Source organism: Dromaius novaehollandiae, chromosome 7, assembly GCF_036370855.1.
Source record: "Dromaius novaehollandiae isolate bDroNov1 chromosome 7, bDroNov1.hap1, whole genome shotgun sequence".
Classification (NCBI taxonomy): Eukaryota; Metazoa; Chordata; class Aves; order Casuariiformes; family Dromaiidae; genus Dromaius; species Dromaius novaehollandiae.
The window spans coordinates 24,714,299-24,733,762 of NC_088104.1; the positions used below are offsets into that span (position 1 = coordinate 24,714,299).

Genomic DNA, 19,464 nt, shown 5'->3' on the forward strand with positions numbered 1-19,464 from the left:
TTTTGGAAAAAGAAAAGAGAGGGAGAGAAAGACATTGCCTTTATAATAGTTACATCTAAACCTACTGAGGTCTGTGATAATGTTTATCCCTGGGCAGCAGCCATTTTTTAATTGAATTTTTAAATGTGGCCAGACTGTGCTGCTTTTGTCTTTCAGTCTTCAGGTAGTAAAGACGAGGTCAGCAAAGTTGGTGATTAATGTGGTCTTTAGCTCCATTGAGAACAAAGACACAGGTGCAGACTCACTTGCCTTCAGAAAGTTTCTTGTTGGCCTTTTCACTCCAAGCTGATTTCACACAATTAAAAAGGAAAAACTAAAAAAAAAGGGTTTCCCAAGATGCAAAAGGAGAAAAAAAGCAGCAGCAGAAAAAGGCAGCTGAACCCCAAGCAACGCATGGCACCCTCTGAACACCAAGAGATGGTAAATTAGAGGTGCCTCTGGGCAAGGTCAGGAAACAAGGAGAGAAATGTTACCCAGGCCTGGCCTGGGCACAAACCCGCCTTCCCACAGGAAGGGACGGCGTCCCCGCGTGTGCAGGCGGTGGCCGTGCAAGACGACGTTGCCCCTGAAGCTGGCATTTGGGTTTGGTATTTGCACCCCAGGGACGGGACGGAGGTCTGCGGCGAGGTCGCGCACCCCGAACCCAGCGCGGGGACGCTGCCGGGAGCCCGCCGTCGCTCCGGCCGCGTCCGCAGGCAGCAGCTGCGCTGTGGGAGATGCGTCACGGGGCGGGCAATGGCGATCTCATCATTTCCCCATGCAATCAGTACAAAAACGAGAGCTTTCCAGAATTACATACAGGCAAGCCCGACAGTCTTCTGGCCTGTACGGGGGAGACCCAACACTTACCAGAGTGAATTGAGAAGTGTGTTTCTTGAGTTCAGCACAGGGTTCACCAAAACCAGCGGAGCAGGACATCACCGATACCAGGTCATTGATGTCAGAAACTGCAGCACTGTCATTTGAGTACCTTTTCTTTTGACAACAGTTAAGAGCAGAAAAAAATAACAGGCTTTGTCTGGAAATAAATGGGGGCTATATGTATAGCTGCATGGTAACAAAGCTGTTACAGCTTCAAACTGGTGGAAGCTGGTTAGTAACCCCATTTCTGACCCTGATTTACTGCTATGGAGAAAACTTGACAACTAATTTGGGAAACATGGACCATCCAACACTGGACATTTCTTTTCCACAGTTCGGCAGGAGGCCGGTGCCCATGTTGTTAAAATCAGCAAATGCCTCTCAGGAAGGGAGCTCTTGCTGCATGACTTGGGCCTGCACAAATTCTAGAAAGAAACTGTGAGACTTTGGAAGCGTACGTTTTTCTTACAGGGTGATGAGGATGAGAGCACAGTTACACGAGCCTGAAAAAAGGCCCTACCCAGCGGACACTTGGAGGCTGTGGACTGGTGGTGACCATCCAAGATTTATCAGCTGCTTGTGGTTGATTATCAAGATGTCCAAAAGGATTCCTCTGCTATCCGTAAGCAATTTAGTGCTGTGCCTAATTTTAATCTGCAATGTACTGTCTGTCCACATCTGTTGTATTAAAGTGTTCATTAGCATTTAAAGGAGAAGCGGATGGTATTGATCACGCCTATTAAAATTAAACAATCATGCAATAGTCACTGATTAAAAATCCTCTTGCTGCACCGGGATTGCTGTACAGTAAGTGAACTTGTCAGAAATAAATTCTTCATACCCAATGCATTCTCCAACTGTGGCACCAAAGCTACTCTTGTATTAAAATAGCAAGAAATAAATTACTCAGTGACAAACTATTTTCAATGCCAGAAAAAAATTCATATTGGAATACATTTGCATACAGTTCCCACTTCAAGTGTGAATTCTTTTTTTTAAATTACAAAATACATTTCATATAGTCTCCCTCGGACCGTCTTCCCCCTTAACCCTGCGTAAGTGAAAGACTCTCAGCAAAATGTCCTTTTCCATCTCATTTCCATTACTCTCAAAATGTCTAGTCCCTATCTTGGTAATAATTACCTATAAAGCAAAATGTGCTTATTGAGCCTCTTTCATCGCCCAGTACTTTACTAAGTGGAGCGATTTATTGCCATGTTTCACCAACATGCAGCCACCTCTGGCTGGAAGGCTACGCACAGCAATACGGAAAATTGGAATGTCTTGGGCAAACGCACGTCAACAAATCATTACTCTTTGGAAGGGAGCTATGCTGGATTTTGACAGACTTTTCTCACAAATCTGTGAAAAGCAAACATATTTAAGCACCGGTATATCTAGATTTGCACCCTAAGGACTGGGACGCACTGCCCTCGGTCCACGGGCATCTCCTCGGGAGTGCTACACCCTCCCTCCGCGGCGGACTGTGCAACTGCCACAGTGTATCATCGCTAGAAATCCACCCCTTGTGTTCCTGGCTCTCTTTTCTTTTGGTCTTCAGATCTCCATGCACTGATGCTGCTGTTTTCTTAATCCCCAGAGGTGCTGAACACCACCAGCATTTTCCTCTTCCTCAATTCAGTATGCTCTGAATCATAAGGTGCCTGTTCAGTGATGGCTGCTGGATTGGATGAAGAAAAACAGTGGAGAATCACGAAGGAAAATTCAGAACTGGATGTCCGAAGTAAGGGAGTATTTGCATCCAGTGGAGAGAACGTTTATGAAATCAGATGTACATTTTCTTTTTCCTTTCATTTTAATGAAGGTGTGAGACTGTGGCTGCCACAGCTTGCACAGAATCCGTTCCTACACAGGCTGCCTCTCCTGCAGACAACTTTTGACTCCAGATCTCCTGGGAGTCACAAGAGTTGTCTGGCTCTGCCTGGAAGCTAGACATTGGCAGAAAGATTGTTTCATGAACAGCAACATTTCTCGCTGGCTGCTGGCGCTTAACGCTGCTGATAGTTGGGAGGGAGGAAGCAGCGTTCGGTTCAGGCAGGAAGAGGGGCTGGTGTCAGCATTAAAGGTCCTTGGCTTTCTTAAATCTTATAGGCTTCTCCCCACGTCGATGTTCTCACGCAGTGAGTGATGCTCAAGACGTCTCACGTGCAGCTCCCTCTGACAAGCCAAAGGCACCTCCGAAAGGGGGAGACAGCTCGGAGAGCTTGGTTGTGTCCATGAGGTCATCTGTCTGGGTGGGCAGAGGAGGAAACTGCGGAGTGACCTGTCTGCCAGCACTGATCCCCTCACACAGGATTTTCTCCTTCCCACGGAGCCTTTACAGTCACAGAAATAAGATTGTCACAGAGGTGACAACCCAACAAGCAGTCCAAAGGGCCCCCAAATCACGAGCAAACCAAGGCTTTTCCTCACTCTACACCTCTGGGACCTGAGCAGACCTTCGCTCCTCCAAGAAAGCGGAGCTGCAGCAACCACCGTTGCTATAGCCCGCGCAGCGGTGTTACCCCGTCCGGTGTGTGCTTTTGGGCAGCACAGGTACCTCTCGCTGTTGCAGCGTTTCTGGTTGCAGCTTTGGCCTCACATCGATGCCAAAGCATGTACTAAATGTCATGCCTGCACTGCACTCAGCGGCAGGACAAGCAGAGCTAATGATCAGAGGGAGGAGATCGGGTGGGAGGTCGGCCCCATTTCACTCTCTGGCTATCGAGAATGATGCCTGCCAGACCACAGTCTCAGCGCGCTGTCTCGCTGTGCTGAGTCCAGCGGCACGACCCGGCTCATGCCGTGGCGACTGCTGAGGCTGAGGCTGCCCTACGAGGGCACACATTGAAACCGCTGTACACTGACTGTTGGCGGGCGACTTGCTGAGCTGATTTACTGAGGCCGAGTTGCTCCAGCACGCTTTATTTCTCCCCGCCCTCCTGCGAGCAGTCACCCAAGCCAGTGGCCTTGGTGCGCAGCCCCGCTCACAGCCGGCTGCCACAGCCCAGCAGCAAGCCGCAGGGATTTTGACTTTCTATAAACTTGCTTCCAAGAATACTGGGACATGCTTCAAAGACATGTACTTGAATTTTTTGATTGCGCTAGTGAATGCACGTTGACCTAATTATTATTATTATTCCTTAGACGAGGAAAGACAGGCAGTTGCTTCTGTAATTGCGGAGAAACCCAGACGCAGAGACCTCCTGACTTTCCCCATCGCTAAAACGGAACCAGATAGCTGCGCTGCCTCTGAAAATTGAAGCTGACAGAATTATTCGCTGTGTGTGTGTGTCCACCACGGACGTGTTTTTACATAATTTTCTTACCTAATGAAGTGCCAAAGCTTAACAGCAAACAGACAAGTCAGTTTGTCGCAGAAAGTTAGAGGTTACGGAGGAGAAGTCTATTACGGCAGTAACACTAATAAGGGTCTGCCGAGACCGTGCCTAAGGACGCGGGAGCACAGCTGGCCGGAGAGCGCCAGCGCGAGGACGGAGCCACGTGCGGGTCGACGCAGCCCGGCGAGCACCAGCAGCCGCCCCGGCCCCGTGCCGTGAGCGGATGCAAAGGGCAAAACAGCAGCCTGCAGCAGGCACGATGGCTTGTTTTCTGATAGCTGCTCGTCTCCCACAGCTACACGTTTGCAGAACATTTTGCAAGCAGTTGCTTTATGATGTGACTTAATCTATCTTGTGTTTTCAAAAGAAAATATAAATCAAGGGCCAAGGATGAAAGGGCTGGGAGCTTGAGCTTTTAAAAGCGGCTACTGTATGTTAACAACAGCTAGTTTTGATCAACATCTTTTGCTATGCATTTTGTGTTATGGCTCCAGGATACTGGAATGAGTATTATATTTATACACCCATAACATGCATCTCAAAGCTCTGTGCGCTGAATGATCTGCTACCCAGTATTCTTTGAAGAATCATTAAGATTTGTACCAAAACTGACCACACCTCAGCTGTTCCCTTAGGGCGCTGATAAGTATAGGTTCCTATAGGGTCCATTTATTAGCTATTACTTTTTCTCTCCCTGGGCTGTTTTTATGCCGTTGGTTTTCCATCTCTTACTCTATCCATTTCTATGGCCTTTCCAGTTTGTGTCAAAAAAACACAGTATCAAAGAGGATTAGACACGATCACCTTCAATTCAAAGCACAGGACATGTCTCTACCCTGCCTTTACTAATAAGTAACTCACAGCAAAGCACAAAGACATACATACATTTTAAATTAAAAAGAGAAAACAAACTTCTCTTGGAGACAGGAAAAAGGAAAAAGATATTAATTGCATTGTGGAGGTATTTTGCAGGGTTGGTATAGTTGGTCCTGGCTATAAACTGACTATATGTGCTACATATTTAAATTTATATTTGCTTTTATTTTACAAATTCTGATTGTACATACCAAAGTACAAAGTCGAACTATTTAGATCTAACAAAAAACACTTCATAAAAATTAATGTCCAGCAAAACTGTAGCGGTCTAACTATAATTAAAGTAAATCTGCAAAAATAGCCATGCTCCTGTTTCTGTATAAGAACCAGTGTCCTTTTTAGGTTGCAATCAGGTGCAGGTTACCTCTTTTACACCTTATTATATCTTGTGTAGCACTGCTAGCCACTGGAGGGTGACATGTGAACAAATACGTACGCTCGATGGGATCTTGCACAGAAACACACCTTTCAAGAGAAAGAAAAACAATTAGTGTTTTATAGGTTACCGATTTACAATTTACATCATAAATCAATGCCTGATTATTTTAATGCAAAATGTGTTTAGCTTCATTTTATTGCACTAGTGGTTGCAATAATACACTATAATTTGCTCAGATGAAGAGGTGATTGGACAGCTCTTGCAGTAATTTTTAATTACTGTCATTAGTGGCCGCAATCTTAGTCTTGTCGCAGGAGCTGAGATGCGTGTTGCTGCCCTGCGCTACAGGTACGCTCTGCGGGCGCGGGCTCCCAGACGCTCCCCTCCTGTTGGGCTGCTCGGTCCGTACATCTCTGCAACGTGCAAGTCCCAGCGCAATAATAGTAATAGCATCACGCAGACGTTAACTGATTGCTTGGCAGGCAGGAAAATACCACTGCAAATTTTAGAGGCAGGAGGCTGGAGCACGGAGCGCGCTGCCCGCAGCTGGCTCGGCGACCGGCAGTGGCAGCGGGGCCGTGGCGGCTCGGGGACGGCGCCCGCCTGCCGGCTTTGCGGCCGCTCGCCGGCACGTGGGGGGAAGATCAGCCGCGGTCTGTAGCGCGGCGTACGCCGTGGTGCTTCATGTGACAACGGCTAAAAGCTGTGCAGGGTGGTTGTTTTTCTAACAAAATCATGGCTCTTGTAACGCAAGATGTTTATAAGATCTGTTACCATTGAGAAATGGGTTATCCTTTGCTGCAAGCTAGTATTTTGTAATTTTTTTCTCGAAGAAATAAAGTACTCCAAAACCAAAGCAGCAGTCCCCGCCGACACACACACACCCGCTTAGCCGTACTGGTGGGAAGCCGGGCGGGTGGCCGCCCTCCCCTAACGCGGATTTAGGGGAATCAAGCGTGGCCTGGTCTCGGGAGAGGCCGGTGTCAGCTCCTGCGCTTTTGTGTGCGCAGGTAAGGATGTAATTAAGGGCTTACTTGAAGTGGGGGCTCAGTTACAGGGCGGCTCGCAGCACATGCCAGCGGGGCGGCCGCCACGGGCAGCGTGAAGCCGCTGCGAGGCCTCGCAGCCCCTCGGGCCCGGCCTCAGCCGCAGCACCGCCACGCAGCGGAGGGGCAAACAGCGCGGTATTTCCCACGGCGACAGGGAAGAGCGCGTGTGGTGCTGCCTGGAGTCTTTATTTATTTATTTTTAATGATGCCCCGTGGTAGTTATCGGTAAGGAGGTGCCGTTTCGATGGCGGCCGCCACCGGGGTGACGTGACGGGGGAGTCACACCGCCGCCCCGACCCGGGTGCAGGCCGGACGCAGGGTGCAGGCCGCATCCTGCCCCGCTCCGGAGGAAACGCATCCCTTAGGGAAGGAATAGCAAGAAGGAAGAAAAACCCAACTGCCCTGAAAGTTGGCTGCTTGGGGGACTTTTTTTTTTTTCCTCAATAGTGGAAAAATGTACTGGTTTGGCGTGCTGTGCCCTTGTGAAACAGCCAAACGGGCGACCGCGGGGCTCCCTGCGGCCGGGCCCGGCCCCGAGCAGCGCCCCCGCCGCCCCTCCCCCTCGCGGTGAAGCGCCGCCGCGCCCCGGCCGCAGCGTTTCGCGCCACAGGGTTGGGCCCTTGCAGCTCCACAAACGCCTCCGCCGAGCACGCGCGCACACGCACCGCAAAAACCCAGGAGCCCCCCGCCGGCTGCCTCTGCGCACCCTGCGCCCGAAGCCGCGGAGCCCCCGCCGGGGCGGGCCGGTGGCGGCGGGGCCGATGCCGGTGCGGGCTGCATCTGCCAGGACGCGGGCGGCAGCGCGGGAAAGTGCCCCCAGTCCCCGCCCCCCGGCGGCCCCGAGCCGGTTTGGCGCGAACCGCCAGTCGCCTCGTGCCAGCCCCGCGCGCCGCCGCCCGGCTCCCGCCGCCATGGCTCCCCGGCGCCCGCAGGTGAGCGGCCCGCCCGCCGCTGGCCCCTGGTCCCCGGGGCGCGCTGCCGCCCGCGCGCGCCTCCGCGGCGGGGACGGGGCGCGGCGAGTTCACGCGGGGCAAGAGCCCGGGGGAGGTCGGCGGGCCCCGGGGCTCGCGTGGGGCGGCCCCGAGCTGGGGAGGGAGCCGGGGGCAGCGCAGCCGGGCGGGGGAAGGGGCCGCGGGAAGCCGCTGCGGCCGGGGGAGGCCGCCAGCTCGGGCGGCCCGCGGGGGCGGAGAGGGCTCCGCAGCGCAGGCCGCCGAGGCGGTTTCGCGCCGGGCCGGGGGCGACCGTTACGCCCCGGCGCAGCCGTTACGCCGTGGCCGTTACGTCTCGGCGCGGCCGTTGGGGCGCGGGGCGCCCGGTCAGCTGGTGCGAGGGGCCCGGGCGTGTTTGCGTTGCCTCCGGCTGGCGCGAGGGAAAATGGTGTCGGCCTCTCGTGAGGAACATGAAAGGCTTATTTACGTGTTGATGGGAACCCTGAATCTCTCGGTTATCTGTACTTAAAAGGGCTGAACCGAGTAGCTGCGCTGGCCGCCCCTCTTGCTGGAGGCCGTCCAACGTAGCCCAGTCCGTGCTGGCAAGGCTGGTGCCGGGCGCTCCCCCAGCGCCACGGCCGCTGCCAGCAGCGCTGCCCCTTGTCCCTGGAGGCGCGTCTGTGCCAGGTCCTGGCTGGCGGGGCTGTGTCGCGCCGCCGAGCTGCGCCGGGGAAGTTCTCATGCTCCTAATCAGCGTCAGTAAAACTTTGATGTGTGGGCCAGGCCTCAGATGTGCCCCGGTGCCTCTCGTTCCCGTGGCGTTGTTGGTGTTTGTACCACTTGAATTCTAGGGTAAAGCAGCTTACAGCTAGTTAAAATTTAAACTCTATTTGTAAAATATTTGGCCCTGATAAGGTGGGCCTGCGAACTAATAGTAACAGTTATAATGCTCAGCCGGAGCAGCCTGTAAATGAGGGAGCAGACTTGTGCTTCTAGCCACAGCTCCAGGGGCTGAAAGGGGAAACTGCAAATAGGAAGGGTCCCTGGAAAATGAAATGGTAAAGCCTGTTAAATAAGGTATTTCAACTTCATAATAGAAGTTATCAAAATAACAAGCTGTTTGAAAGCTCTTTTTTGGGGTGGATGTGCTTCTTAGCCCTTTGCTCAACAGCTGTAATCAGTATTTGGCTTCAGTGATCAGAAACTCATTGGAGCAGAGACTTTGCTCCCTTTTCTAACTTTGGAAACATCTCTTTTAATGGTGATGATAGTTCTACTGGTTTGAGATATTTCAATTATAGTCAACCATGTTAAACATCCCAAAATATTCAAACCTCCTGAACTTCAAGTTAAGGTTGTTTTAAAATGATAGTATGCTACAGTAGATCTCTTATTTCAATGGTGTTGCCATCTTTCTTTTGCAGAGACAAGGTTGTTCGGGAAGGAAAAACTTCACAGCATTCCGAAATATGAAACTGATTCCCATGGAAACATCCTCGTCCTCTGATGACAGTTGTGACAGTTTTGGTTCTGACAATTTTGCAAACACAGTAAGTATAGCACAAGAATAAAATTGAATGTGCAATGTTGGTAGTGCCCCATATGCTTTGTGCGTGATTAAAACTGCTTGCTCTGCTTACGTTTTTGTACAGTAGTTACAAATCTACACTATGCACTGTAATTTCATTTCACTTTGCTTGTGCTTCTAGGTAGTAATTGCTGGAAGCAGATTAGCTATTTATTCTAGCCTTTGAAATGTCACCTAACCTAACATGCCTGATAATTTGCCACCACGGTTCTGAAACCACTTGTAAATCCCTGAACTATTTTTTTCATTATTACAAAAGCTATTTGCTTATAGTGTGCTTTTAAGTGTGAATCACTTTCTGTACAACTTCAGATAAAATACATTTTATGCTTTATAGAAACCCAAGTTTAGGTCGGATATTAAGGAAGAACTGGCAAAAATTTTTTACGAAGCCTCTGATGATGAATCCTTCTGTGGCTTTTCAGAAAGTGAGATTCAAGATGCATTGGTAAGATGGTTGATTTTAATTTGTAATTTTACATATAAATTCTTGCACATTTTTAATTGAAAAGTAATAATGACAGACTCAACTTAAAGGTCCAGTGTTGTCAGAAAGAAGCATCATTTTTATTTCAGTGTGTCAGTTCAAGTAACCGTAGTTTCTTTTTGTCTCCCTAAAAAGCCCCCAAACCCTGCAAGGCCAAAACAAAAAATGCCATACAGATTTTGAAATATAGTACATCCTAAAGCTATCCTTATTGGATTTCACTCTTTAAATATAGACTCTTGCATTTCTGGTTTACACGGTGCCAAATGCTGTGCTAGCTCACAGACTCCAGCAAACCTGAGAGAAATCTCTGTGTATATTAACATGCACTCACCCCTGCGCTCTTACAGTGCAACAGGAAATGGCACAGGAAATGCTTTACCCTTTTAGCAATAGGGGGTGAAATCCCCCTTGCTGCTTTTCCTTGACTTCAGCGCAAGAGCAGTTGTACTGCTTAAAAAAAGCAGGAGTTGGTATTGAGTAGAGCAGAGAGCAGTATTACCATGTTTGGCATAAGATGAGTTTCTGTTGTAACTTTTGAACATGCTGAGGAATAACTAGATGAGAATAGCATCCGATTGGAAGAGGATGTGTGCCTGAGTTAATTAATCAAAGTGGTAAAGAGAACAAGCAGGAGGCAAAGCTGGCATAGGTATGTAAGAAAAAGGAATCAATAACTACATGTAAGTGGGCAAGCCAGAGCTGCCTACCTGTTTTAATAAAACCCTGTGCGAATAGGGATGGCCATTTGAAACTGATGAAGAACTACGCATGTGAAGCAGAAAGCCTGTTCTTACCTGTGACCTAGAATAAGACCGAGTCTTACTGAGTCTAAAACTAAAATGAAATAAAAGCCTATCCCAAAATGGAAAACAGTTCATTGCAACTAAAGAAATGAATTATTCTTCACTATATCACTCTTTTTTCCTTATAAAAGTCTCGGCAAAACAGGGCATCAGAATTCAAAGATGAGGAAATATTCGACTCTTACTCATAATTGTTTCATTTACTGGCACTGGGTGGAAGTTTCTGCTTGTTATCACTCTCACCCTTGATGGGTATTCTTAATGGGTTATAAGCTTGGGACTGATCCTGTGCAGAGAGCTGTGTAACAGACTTTTTTTTCCCCCTCTTTTCCTCCCAGCTGAGTACAGTATGTTGCAAAAAGTCCTTAAAAAGTGACTCTTTCTGTCAAACACACACACACTCTGCACAAAAAATCATCTTCACTACTTGGCTGGCAAGTGGTGGCACCTAAGACTGTTGCAGCTGAAACCAAGCTCTTCTGGTGTGTTTCAATTTTACAGTGTAGCTCTCCCTGACAGCTTTTTACCATCTCTTTTTATATTTTATATATAAATGTAGTTATAATAAAAATACACACACACACTGTTATATATATTACTTATATACACTCACACACACTTATATGTATTATAGCACTAGGACCTGAAACTTAGAAATGAAAGTTTAGATTACAGCCAGATATCCTCTTTAAGCTGCCTCCCCCAACACAGAAAATTGTGAAGCTGTATTTAATTGCAGAACAACTTACTTGGTTTTATGTACTTCAATTCTGGTTTGTTAATAGAAACTGGAATCCGATTCAGAGGAGAATGATGTAAATACTGAAAACAAGGTAATTCAGCGAAGACAGGAATGCTCTGTTCCTCTAAAAGTAGCTATGAAGTTTCCACCCCGGAGATCGAAAAGGAGGAAGGATGAGATGGACTCGCTTCCTGAGCAGCTGATGCCTGTTCCAGATTCAGACTCTGACTCTGAAGAAAAGGGGTCTGTGTTTTTAGAAAAAAGAGCTTTAAACATAAAGGAAAACAAAGCAATGGCAAGTACTCAGTGTCTGTCTGTCTCTTTTTTTTTTTTTTTTCTTCCTTCCCTTACTTGACTCTTAGCTAGTCCTCTTTCATTGTTCAGAATAACTGTAATTGGAATTATGTGAATTCATTAAGAGGAATTTACATTCCTAATATTTCAATCTGATACTTCATGCTCACTGGCATGTGAAAATCCATAGGCTGAGATAAGTCCTTTAGGAAAAAAGAAAAAATCCAGGTGCTGAAGCCCTATTTTTTGTTTAGGCTTGCAGCCTTTTAAGATTGAGCATTTTCAAATTACTTGCAGTCACTAGAACATAAAAATAAGACATAAAAGTAAAAAATTGAAGAATGACTGCATTTCCTGTAAGGTAATTGTACTTCTAGCCAATTGCCCTAATCTGATAGCCTGTAATAGCACATAAACTCCCTCTTAAGACTCTGCTTCCTTTTTCTTTCTTTTGTTAGCTTGCAAAACTAATGGCTGAGTTACAAAATGTTTCTGGTATCTTTGATGGGAGAAGATCATTGTCAACTGCCAGTCCTGTAAGTATAAACTTAGTGTTTTCCTTCAGATTTTAGAGCCCAATTCTGACGTTACAAAACAGGACTCTCAGATAAAAAACTTAATAAACCAAGTAAATCAAAGTCCAGTTCAGAATTTTATTGCTTACTAAAACAGACATCCTCATTGTGCAATTCTCTTTTGATTTGCCACTGTATAAAACTGAACAGATTTAATTCATAAAGGCCTAGGTGTCTGCACAGGCCAATAAAACCCCCAAATATGCTGTGTAAATATGTATTTATACAAACACTGGAGATAAGGGGGACAGCCCAAGCTTTGAAGCTCAAGCCTCAATATCCCTCCAATTTGGAGTCTTGAAAAAAACTGATACTGGGCCCAACTAGATCCTTTAAGTAATAGGGCTGAGAATTAGAAGTGAAATCTATTACACTGCTAATTTACCTGAAAGCCCTGTGAAGATGGGAGCAGCAATAAAACTGACAGCTCTTCACAGATTGAATTCTGCTGCTGTGTGAGGGAATTATTGTGTCCATGCAGAAATAAGATACAAACATGCCACTTTTTACTCTTCCTCCAGAGCTTGCTAAATGCTCGGGATGATTTTGCCTAGGATGTTTTTACGTTGTTTTTTCTGACTGGGGTTGGGGAGGAAGAGGGGAAGGAGAGAGGGATTCTTTGGGAGAGAAAGGGGGAAGGCATGTGTTTTGGGGGAGGAATGCATAGTGGAGATGGGGAATGTTGTTTTGGTTTTGGCCTATTCTGTAAGGGGCTCTTAATTTTTTTCCAGGGACCAAAGCGACTTCCAAGACGTTCATTTCCCAAAAGTGCTTTGAGGAGGAACCCAGACCGGAGTTCTCGGCCTCACACGAGATCAAGGTCATTGATTGAAGGTCCACCTACTCCTTTACCAGAAGATGATGATGATGATGATGACCGGTACATCTTAGTGAGAAGAAGAAAGATGTCTGACGAGTACCTAGAGGTATGTGGAGCTTCTAGTTCTTCAACTACAGGTTGCTCATAAAGGTGGTTTTCTGTCCCTTGAAGAAAATGGAAGTTCTTACAGAGCTAATTAGGGTTATGAATATGCCATGGGCTGGAAAGAAGTACAGAGAATAGCATGTTGTTAATGTTCTCATTCTCCTTGCCACCCCTGTCCTCATCCTGGAAGAATGATTTCCTCCTGCACTCTAGCAGGACCTAAGTAAGAGCCAGGAGCATTTCACTCAATTGGTCACCCTTCAGATGCTGAAGCTGCATCCATATCATCTTTTTTTTTTTTTTTTTTTTTTTCCCAAAGATGTATCTCCTCTTTGAATAGAAGACTCCCTATTTAAGTAGAAGATGGGTATTTGAACCTTTGGCACTGCTTCAAGGATCTCCACATTCTTGTTTGTGTAGAATTTCTCTGAGATTAATCCTAGCTATATTGTGTCTTCACTATTCAGCATGAAGCCCAAACTCCCAGGAGAGGTCACCGTGGTGCCATGGCTCTTCCACACATTGTGCGTCCAGTTGAGGAGATAACAGAGGAAGAGCTGAATAATATTTGCGGATCTGCGAGAGAGAAAGTGTATAACAGGGCCATGGTTAGTATATTCCAACTTTGTGAAATGAAGACTTTGTGAAGTCATTGCTTGTTATTCCCTGCTTGTGGCTTAGTGTCAAATCTCAAAGACAGGGTCTCCCTCACTAAGAGGAGGGATGTGATTTTTTGCAGGGGGGAAATATGCCTGAGGTCTCGAACTGTCTGTCATCTGTTATCTTTTTCTGAATTGATAGCATGGCCTTTACCAAGCCAGTTACCTTGCTCCCACCCTGGAACTGCTGTCATACCTAAGAGATACTAACCTGTGAAACTGTTTTAACAAACACTGAAGATACAACATTAAAATAGCCTTGATCCAAATTTGCTTTCAGTTTCAGGATATGTACTGCAAGTTGACAAAGAGATTACTTGTTAAATGGCCTATTCCACTAACTAAAGAGCCATTTTTATTGTCTTGTTTCCTGAACTATTTTTCCTTTGTTGTAGGGCTCCACTTGTCATCAGTGTCGCCAAAAAACCATAGATACCAAGACAAATTGTCGTAACCCTGATTGCATAGGAGTACGCGGCCAGTTCTGTGGGCCGTGCCTCCGCAACAGGTATGGGGAAGATGTCAGAACGGCGTTGCTGGATCCGGTAAGATAGCTTTGATTATTGGCTTTATAATACCCCTCTCTGCTTGAGTTAAGCATAGTTACTCACAGTTACAAGCTCTAACACAGAACTCCTAGCAGTGCTGTGGTACATACATATTCCTAGATCAGTTCCAACTGAGGCATGGAACCTTGTGTTCTATAGAATTCCAGGTAGTTGTTATTTCCATAGTTTTATTTACAGAAGTAAACTACAAGAGCCAAAGCATGCTTGTATTTGAGCATTAAAATAGTGTTCTCTGTTTTGCCTTGCATTAGTGTTTAATGCTCTGTGGAAGGAAACCGTATCTTGACCAAAGCAAATGCTGCTGTTGTGGGCTGTTGAAAGAGTGCAGGAGCTGAGCAGAGTAGAATGCTTCCTGTGGTTATGGGCAAGGAAGGCAAATCACTTACAGACTGAAAAATTTGGATTTTCTTCTGTACTGGTTTAGACAGCTTCTGCAGGGCTGATGTTTGCTGTAGAACTCAGTGGCAAGCAGGGTCCTCTCGAAAGTTGCAGTTGTGAATAATGTCTGGGTATCCAGTTCAGTTAAAAAGGCTTGTTATCTGTGTTTTCACTAGACCTGGAAGTGCCCACCATGTCGTGGAATCTGCAACTGTAGCTTCTGCAGACAGCGAGATGGCCGATGTGCTACAGGTGTCCTGGTTTATCTAGCCAAATACCATGGCTATGACAATGTCCATGCCTACTTGAAAAGGTAAGTGTGCTGTTGTCTCAGTAGCATGGCTCAGCTCTGTAAGCAGGATAAGCAGCTGAAAGCTGGGAGAGGAGCGCCCTCCCCCTCCCACCAATTTACATCAGATAAGTATCTTAAGATCCGTCCTTGTTGCCTCTAAAATCTGAGATTTGCTATAAGATTTTTCTGTTACTACTAGTTCTCACAAAAAGAGTAGTATATCCACTCTGTCACTGAGCTCTGAACTTGAGCTGATGTTTGTCATGGCCTCTGCTAATCTGTCTAAAGAGTTTCTGAACAATGCTTTGCTATAAACTGATTCATGTCTCTATTTGTCTTTCAGTCTGAAACAAGAACTTGGAATGGAAGACTGAAGCCGCAACTGCCTTCAAATTATGTAGTCTTTCACAAATATCGCATTATTGCCTACAGTGAATTGTTTAATCAAGTGACTTTACAAACTCAGTGCATTCCTTCCGTCACCTTTTGGGTTAAAAAAGGATAAAGAACTATCACACATCTCAGTGCAAATCATACTTAGAAAAACTGTTTAATGAAGGCCTTTTCCTACAGACCACTGGCAACAACTTACGTTTTTTGCTGCTTTTTTCCTGAAAGGAGATGGGGCTTTAAACCATTAGTTTTATTCATGTGATGATCTGTGCTGCAGTTTTATTTATGCTTGGAAGTTAATCACAAAAAGATACAGCTGTTCTGAACATTCAGGGCACTGTTCCCACTGAGCCAAGTGGGGGAGGTATATGCTTAACTCATGACCAACTTCAGCTGCAATACAGACCCCTCCTGAAAATAAGTGATAGAAGGTAGCAATTCTCTAAAACAGCTACTTGTTCTTAAGTTTAAAAAGGAAGCCCTAAAGGTTGCAGCAGAGCAGTCTCTAGGCATTATTCTAACAGTTTTATAGAGTATTCAAAGTGCAGACTCATTTTGAGGTAAGTTCTCCACTGAGTGACTTAAAAAGTATAGCAGAAGGAATTGGGGGTGGGGACTTTGTAATACATTTCATCACATGGCAGGAGGCCACTGCCAAAAGCTTTCACGGCACCAGCATTAGGATTGCCTAGCAATGACAGTGACAGATGCAAAAGTGCTGGTATACATTGTGGAGTGACCGCTCTGTCTAAAATAGAGTATATGCTATGTTAAATCAATGTTGTGTTCAGGAGTTCACTTTTTCCTGCTGTTGCTGCCAACTGCTTCTGTGCAGAATCGGCTCCGGTCCTGGGGAGGGGAGCCCTCAAGACCAGGGCTTGGATAAGTACAGGAGCAGTGGTTCACGTGGCTTTTGGCCAGCTTCGAAGTGGGTTAAAGTGGTGATTAGTTGAACTCGGGTGTCAAAGCACTGGGATCAGGAGCCTGAGTTTTCTTCTACCTGTGAACAAAATGAAAAGTAAGAATTTTATAAGCTACAGTCTAGCTTAAGTGAAATATTCTTCCAGTTGCATAGAGCAGCGTAAGCTTGAATAGATAATGTTCTCAAGAGACATATACCCTGGCTGTAGTAGCAGATGAGGAGAAGCAGTTGCCTCATCTAAAGGTTTTAAAAGATAAATGAAAAGGGAGGTGTAATGGTTTGCATACAGTTTGTGAGCACTTACAAATGTGGTTACTGCTGTGGTCTCCTCAATGGTCCAGCCGTATTTCTATGTCTGGCTCAACATGGTTGTAGAAACACTTTACGTGATGTTGTTAATGAACTATGAGTACAGCAAAAATTGAACTGAAGAATTCTAGTATGCTGTGTGGATGGGTTTTGTGTACTCAGTGCTGTAGAAAAGAAGGTGCCATGAAAATTACATCTGGAGAACCACAAAATGTATAAATGCTTAGTTTGGTAATGGAAACTGCTGCATAAGCTTTGTGTAAGACTTAGAACACGATGTTATAAATAATGTACAGTTGAATAGTAGGCAGAATCAGCTTGCATTTATTGAGCACTAGAACAAGACATGGCTTTAGACCTCTCCAGTTGCACAGTATTTGTACTGTATGTGTATATATAATCTATGTTTTATACCTTTCTGGGAAGTACATCAGCTTCTGTGGAAGGGGGAGGAGAAAGGAATTTAGAAACAAAAAATGTTTGTGTCAGACGTGCAGCTCTGTTTCACAAATCATCTGTGTTGTTGAAAATCTCCGGTCCCTTCTTTGTCTCTATTTTTATAGTGTGAATAGGTGTGCAATCTAAGGTGGAGAGTGCTTTACCCTCTAGGTACATTTCATGAAAAAGCTCTAGAAATATGTGTTCTGACAGCTAAGAGTGATTTTTTTTTTTTCTAATTGTTGGGCTTGCCTTTTGATTGCTAGAGTGTGAAAGGACTGTGTTAAAAGCAGACGCTTGTATCATGTCATGGAGACTGCTGTATTGAGATTCCCTCAAATCTATGAAGTTCTGTACAAAGGTTTTTATTTTGATAATAAAAGGTTTTTTTGGTTAGAATTTTTTGCCTCTTTACCATTGTATAAAAAAAGAAAATTAGAGCTGTGTGTAGATTTGTGCTGCCTTTCAGATAAACAATTATATGTACTGCTACCAAGTAGAGGAGTTGGTCGTACTTGGGGAGTGGTGGAACTAGGATGTCCCTCTCTCCTGAGGCCTGAGTACCTCGACTAGATTTTCTGATAGTCACGCTGTTTGGATTGAGTGCTTGGTAACTTAGGCCCAAAGATGACTAATTTTTGATTGTGAAAGTTAAATATACAGGTGCTGCATTCATATCATATACAGACTTTTGGCACATCTGCCAAGTGCTTACCTTTATTCCTTTGGCGGGGGGGGGGGGGGGGATTAGATGCCTCCATCCTGAGCTGCAAAGGATGAGGAGAAGGATATTGACCTATACTTTTGGATGCAAGTCAAAGTCAGGTGCCTGCCACTATTCCCCCACCCAAAGAACCTCTAGGTAACTTCTCTCAGGAACTCTGTGCTGGGGTAGAGAATTAACCTGGGGGCCTTGACTGCAGGCTGATAATGCAGAACACCCTTCTGATACTTGTGCTTCTTGCTTTCACATCAGTGTAGCTCAGTCTAGAGAGGAGTTGTGTGAGATGGTAGCGAAAGACTCTATAAAGCCATCCTGTATTCAGGTGGAGTAAATGGGAAAGAAACCATCAAGCAGACTGAGCTGATGTCAAATATTCTCTAATGACAAAATCTGCATTTTGTTTCTTTTGCAGGAAAGCTTTGTTCAGATACTTCTTTTTATTACATTGCTGGTGATGTGAAAATAAATTCATATTTAATTTGCATAGTATTCTAGTTTAAGATTTACATGATTACTTTGTATATCTCAATATAACTTTCTTTCCCCAAGCCTCCATACCACAGCTGTACTGTTGATGCTAACCTGACAGACTGTTAAAGAGCGCGTGGTTTGTCTCTGCAGCAAATGGGCAGCGTATTAAGATACTTAACAAGGAAAAAAATCCCAACTCTGTCAGATAGTTTTGAAAACAAAGATGCATGGAAATAGAAACTCGCCTTAAAAGAAAAATAGAAGGCTTATGTGCGAGGTAGAATTACTGTTAATTTATTAGTGACTGTGTGAGTTGATGTTCCCTCACCATTCTCAGCTCTGGTGCCAGTTGTTTTACCTAGGTCTGATACAATTTCTAGGGTTGTTTTTTTGTTTGTTTCTTTTTAATCCTGCAGTGCAATCATTCATAAATGCTAGAAATGACCACTAAAGGGACTAATAGGAAAATTACACTCTTAAATTCTTTGGACTTAGGCTCTTCATGCATTCTTGGTAGGGTGAGGGGGAAATCCTGGCTATATAGCCAGAAAAGAAGTGACTGGCTGCTAGGAGGATGACTGGTAACTTGCATTTCTAAGTATGCAAATACAGCCTAAAGCTTCCATATGAGTCAACTCAGCCAGAGAAACAGCCCACAGTTCAGCTCTTCATTCCTGGAATTAAAATAGTTATTAAAAAAAAATAAATCAATGATAGAGTATCTACTGAAGAAACTGAACCAAGTTTCTCCTTACTATTGGAAGATATTCTTGTAGGCTTCTGTGTGTGTGTGTGTGTGTGTGTGTGTGTGTGTATTTTTATACTTTGTTCTCTGCTTTTTCCCTGTCTCCCTTTCCTTTTAATAAACAGGCATATGTTGAAGTGTTAGGTCTCTTTAGATAAGTTCCCTTGAGGGAAGGGGGTTTGTTTTCTTCCTTACCTATTAAGCAATGTTCTTCCATTTTATGACCTTATATATAAAAATAACAATAAAGCATTACTTCACAGACCGATAAAGCAACAAGGACGGTACATTCCAGAGTAATACCCTCAGCCTCTTAACCAGTTACATTAGTGTAGAGAGGTGCAATGGAAATTTTAAAAATAGGCACTAGCTTTGGAAACAACCCCTTCTGCCTTCCCAGCCTCACAGGACATTATACCTTCTTTTGGCTGCGAAACCTAAAAAAATAAAGGGGAAAGCAAGGAGATGGTAACATAAAACATAGCAGTAGCAGTTGCTCAGCTAGGCTAAAGGGATCAAAAAAGGCAAAACATGTCTAGCTGAAGAATGGCTTTCAATATACTAAGGATGTGGGACTAGCTAACTTTGAAACCTTATCTGTAATACACAAAGTGAAAGTGTAATTCTCCGCATCTGATGCATTTGGCAGAGTCACCCACTGACCTCTGCTGGCATAAACCAGTTTGTTCTCTTAGCTTTTTGCTAGTACAGC

General features: G+C 45.2%; 1 protein-coding gene across 1 annotated transcript; it reads left to right on the forward strand.

Annotated features, from left to right (window-relative positions):
• Positions 1–7,139: 7,139 nt before the first annotated feature.
• Positions 7,140–17,211, forward strand: CDCA7 (cell division cycle associated 7). The gene is made up of 10 exons (XM_064514973.1): positions 7,140–7,438; positions 8,860–8,985; positions 9,361–9,471; positions 11,102–11,353; positions 11,811–11,888; positions 12,659–12,853; positions 13,320–13,460; positions 13,907–14,056; positions 14,635–14,771; positions 15,094–17,211. The coding sequence occupies exons 1-10, from the start codon at positions 7,268–7,270 to the stop codon at positions 15,122–15,124; spliced, it is 1,392 nt and encodes a 463-aa protein (XP_064371043.1). The 5' UTR covers positions 7,140–7,267; the 3' UTR covers positions 15,125–17,211.
• Positions 17,212–19,464: the final 2,253 nt, after the last annotated feature.

Bases quoted from the DNA above. Each gene is read 5' to 3' on its own strand.
- CDCA7 (XM_064514973.1), top strand. From the start codon at position 7,268: ATGCCGGTGCGGGCTGCATCTGCCAGGACGCGGGCGGCAGCGCGGGAA. The intron at 11,889-12,658 runs GTAAGTATAAAC...ATTTTTTTCCAG, and splicing joins CATTGTCAACTGCCAGTCCT to GGACCAAAGCGACTTCCAAG. The intron at 13,461-13,906 runs GTTAGTATATTC...CCTTTGTTGTAG, and splicing joins AAGTGTATAACAGGGCCATG to GGCTCCACTTGTCATCAGTG.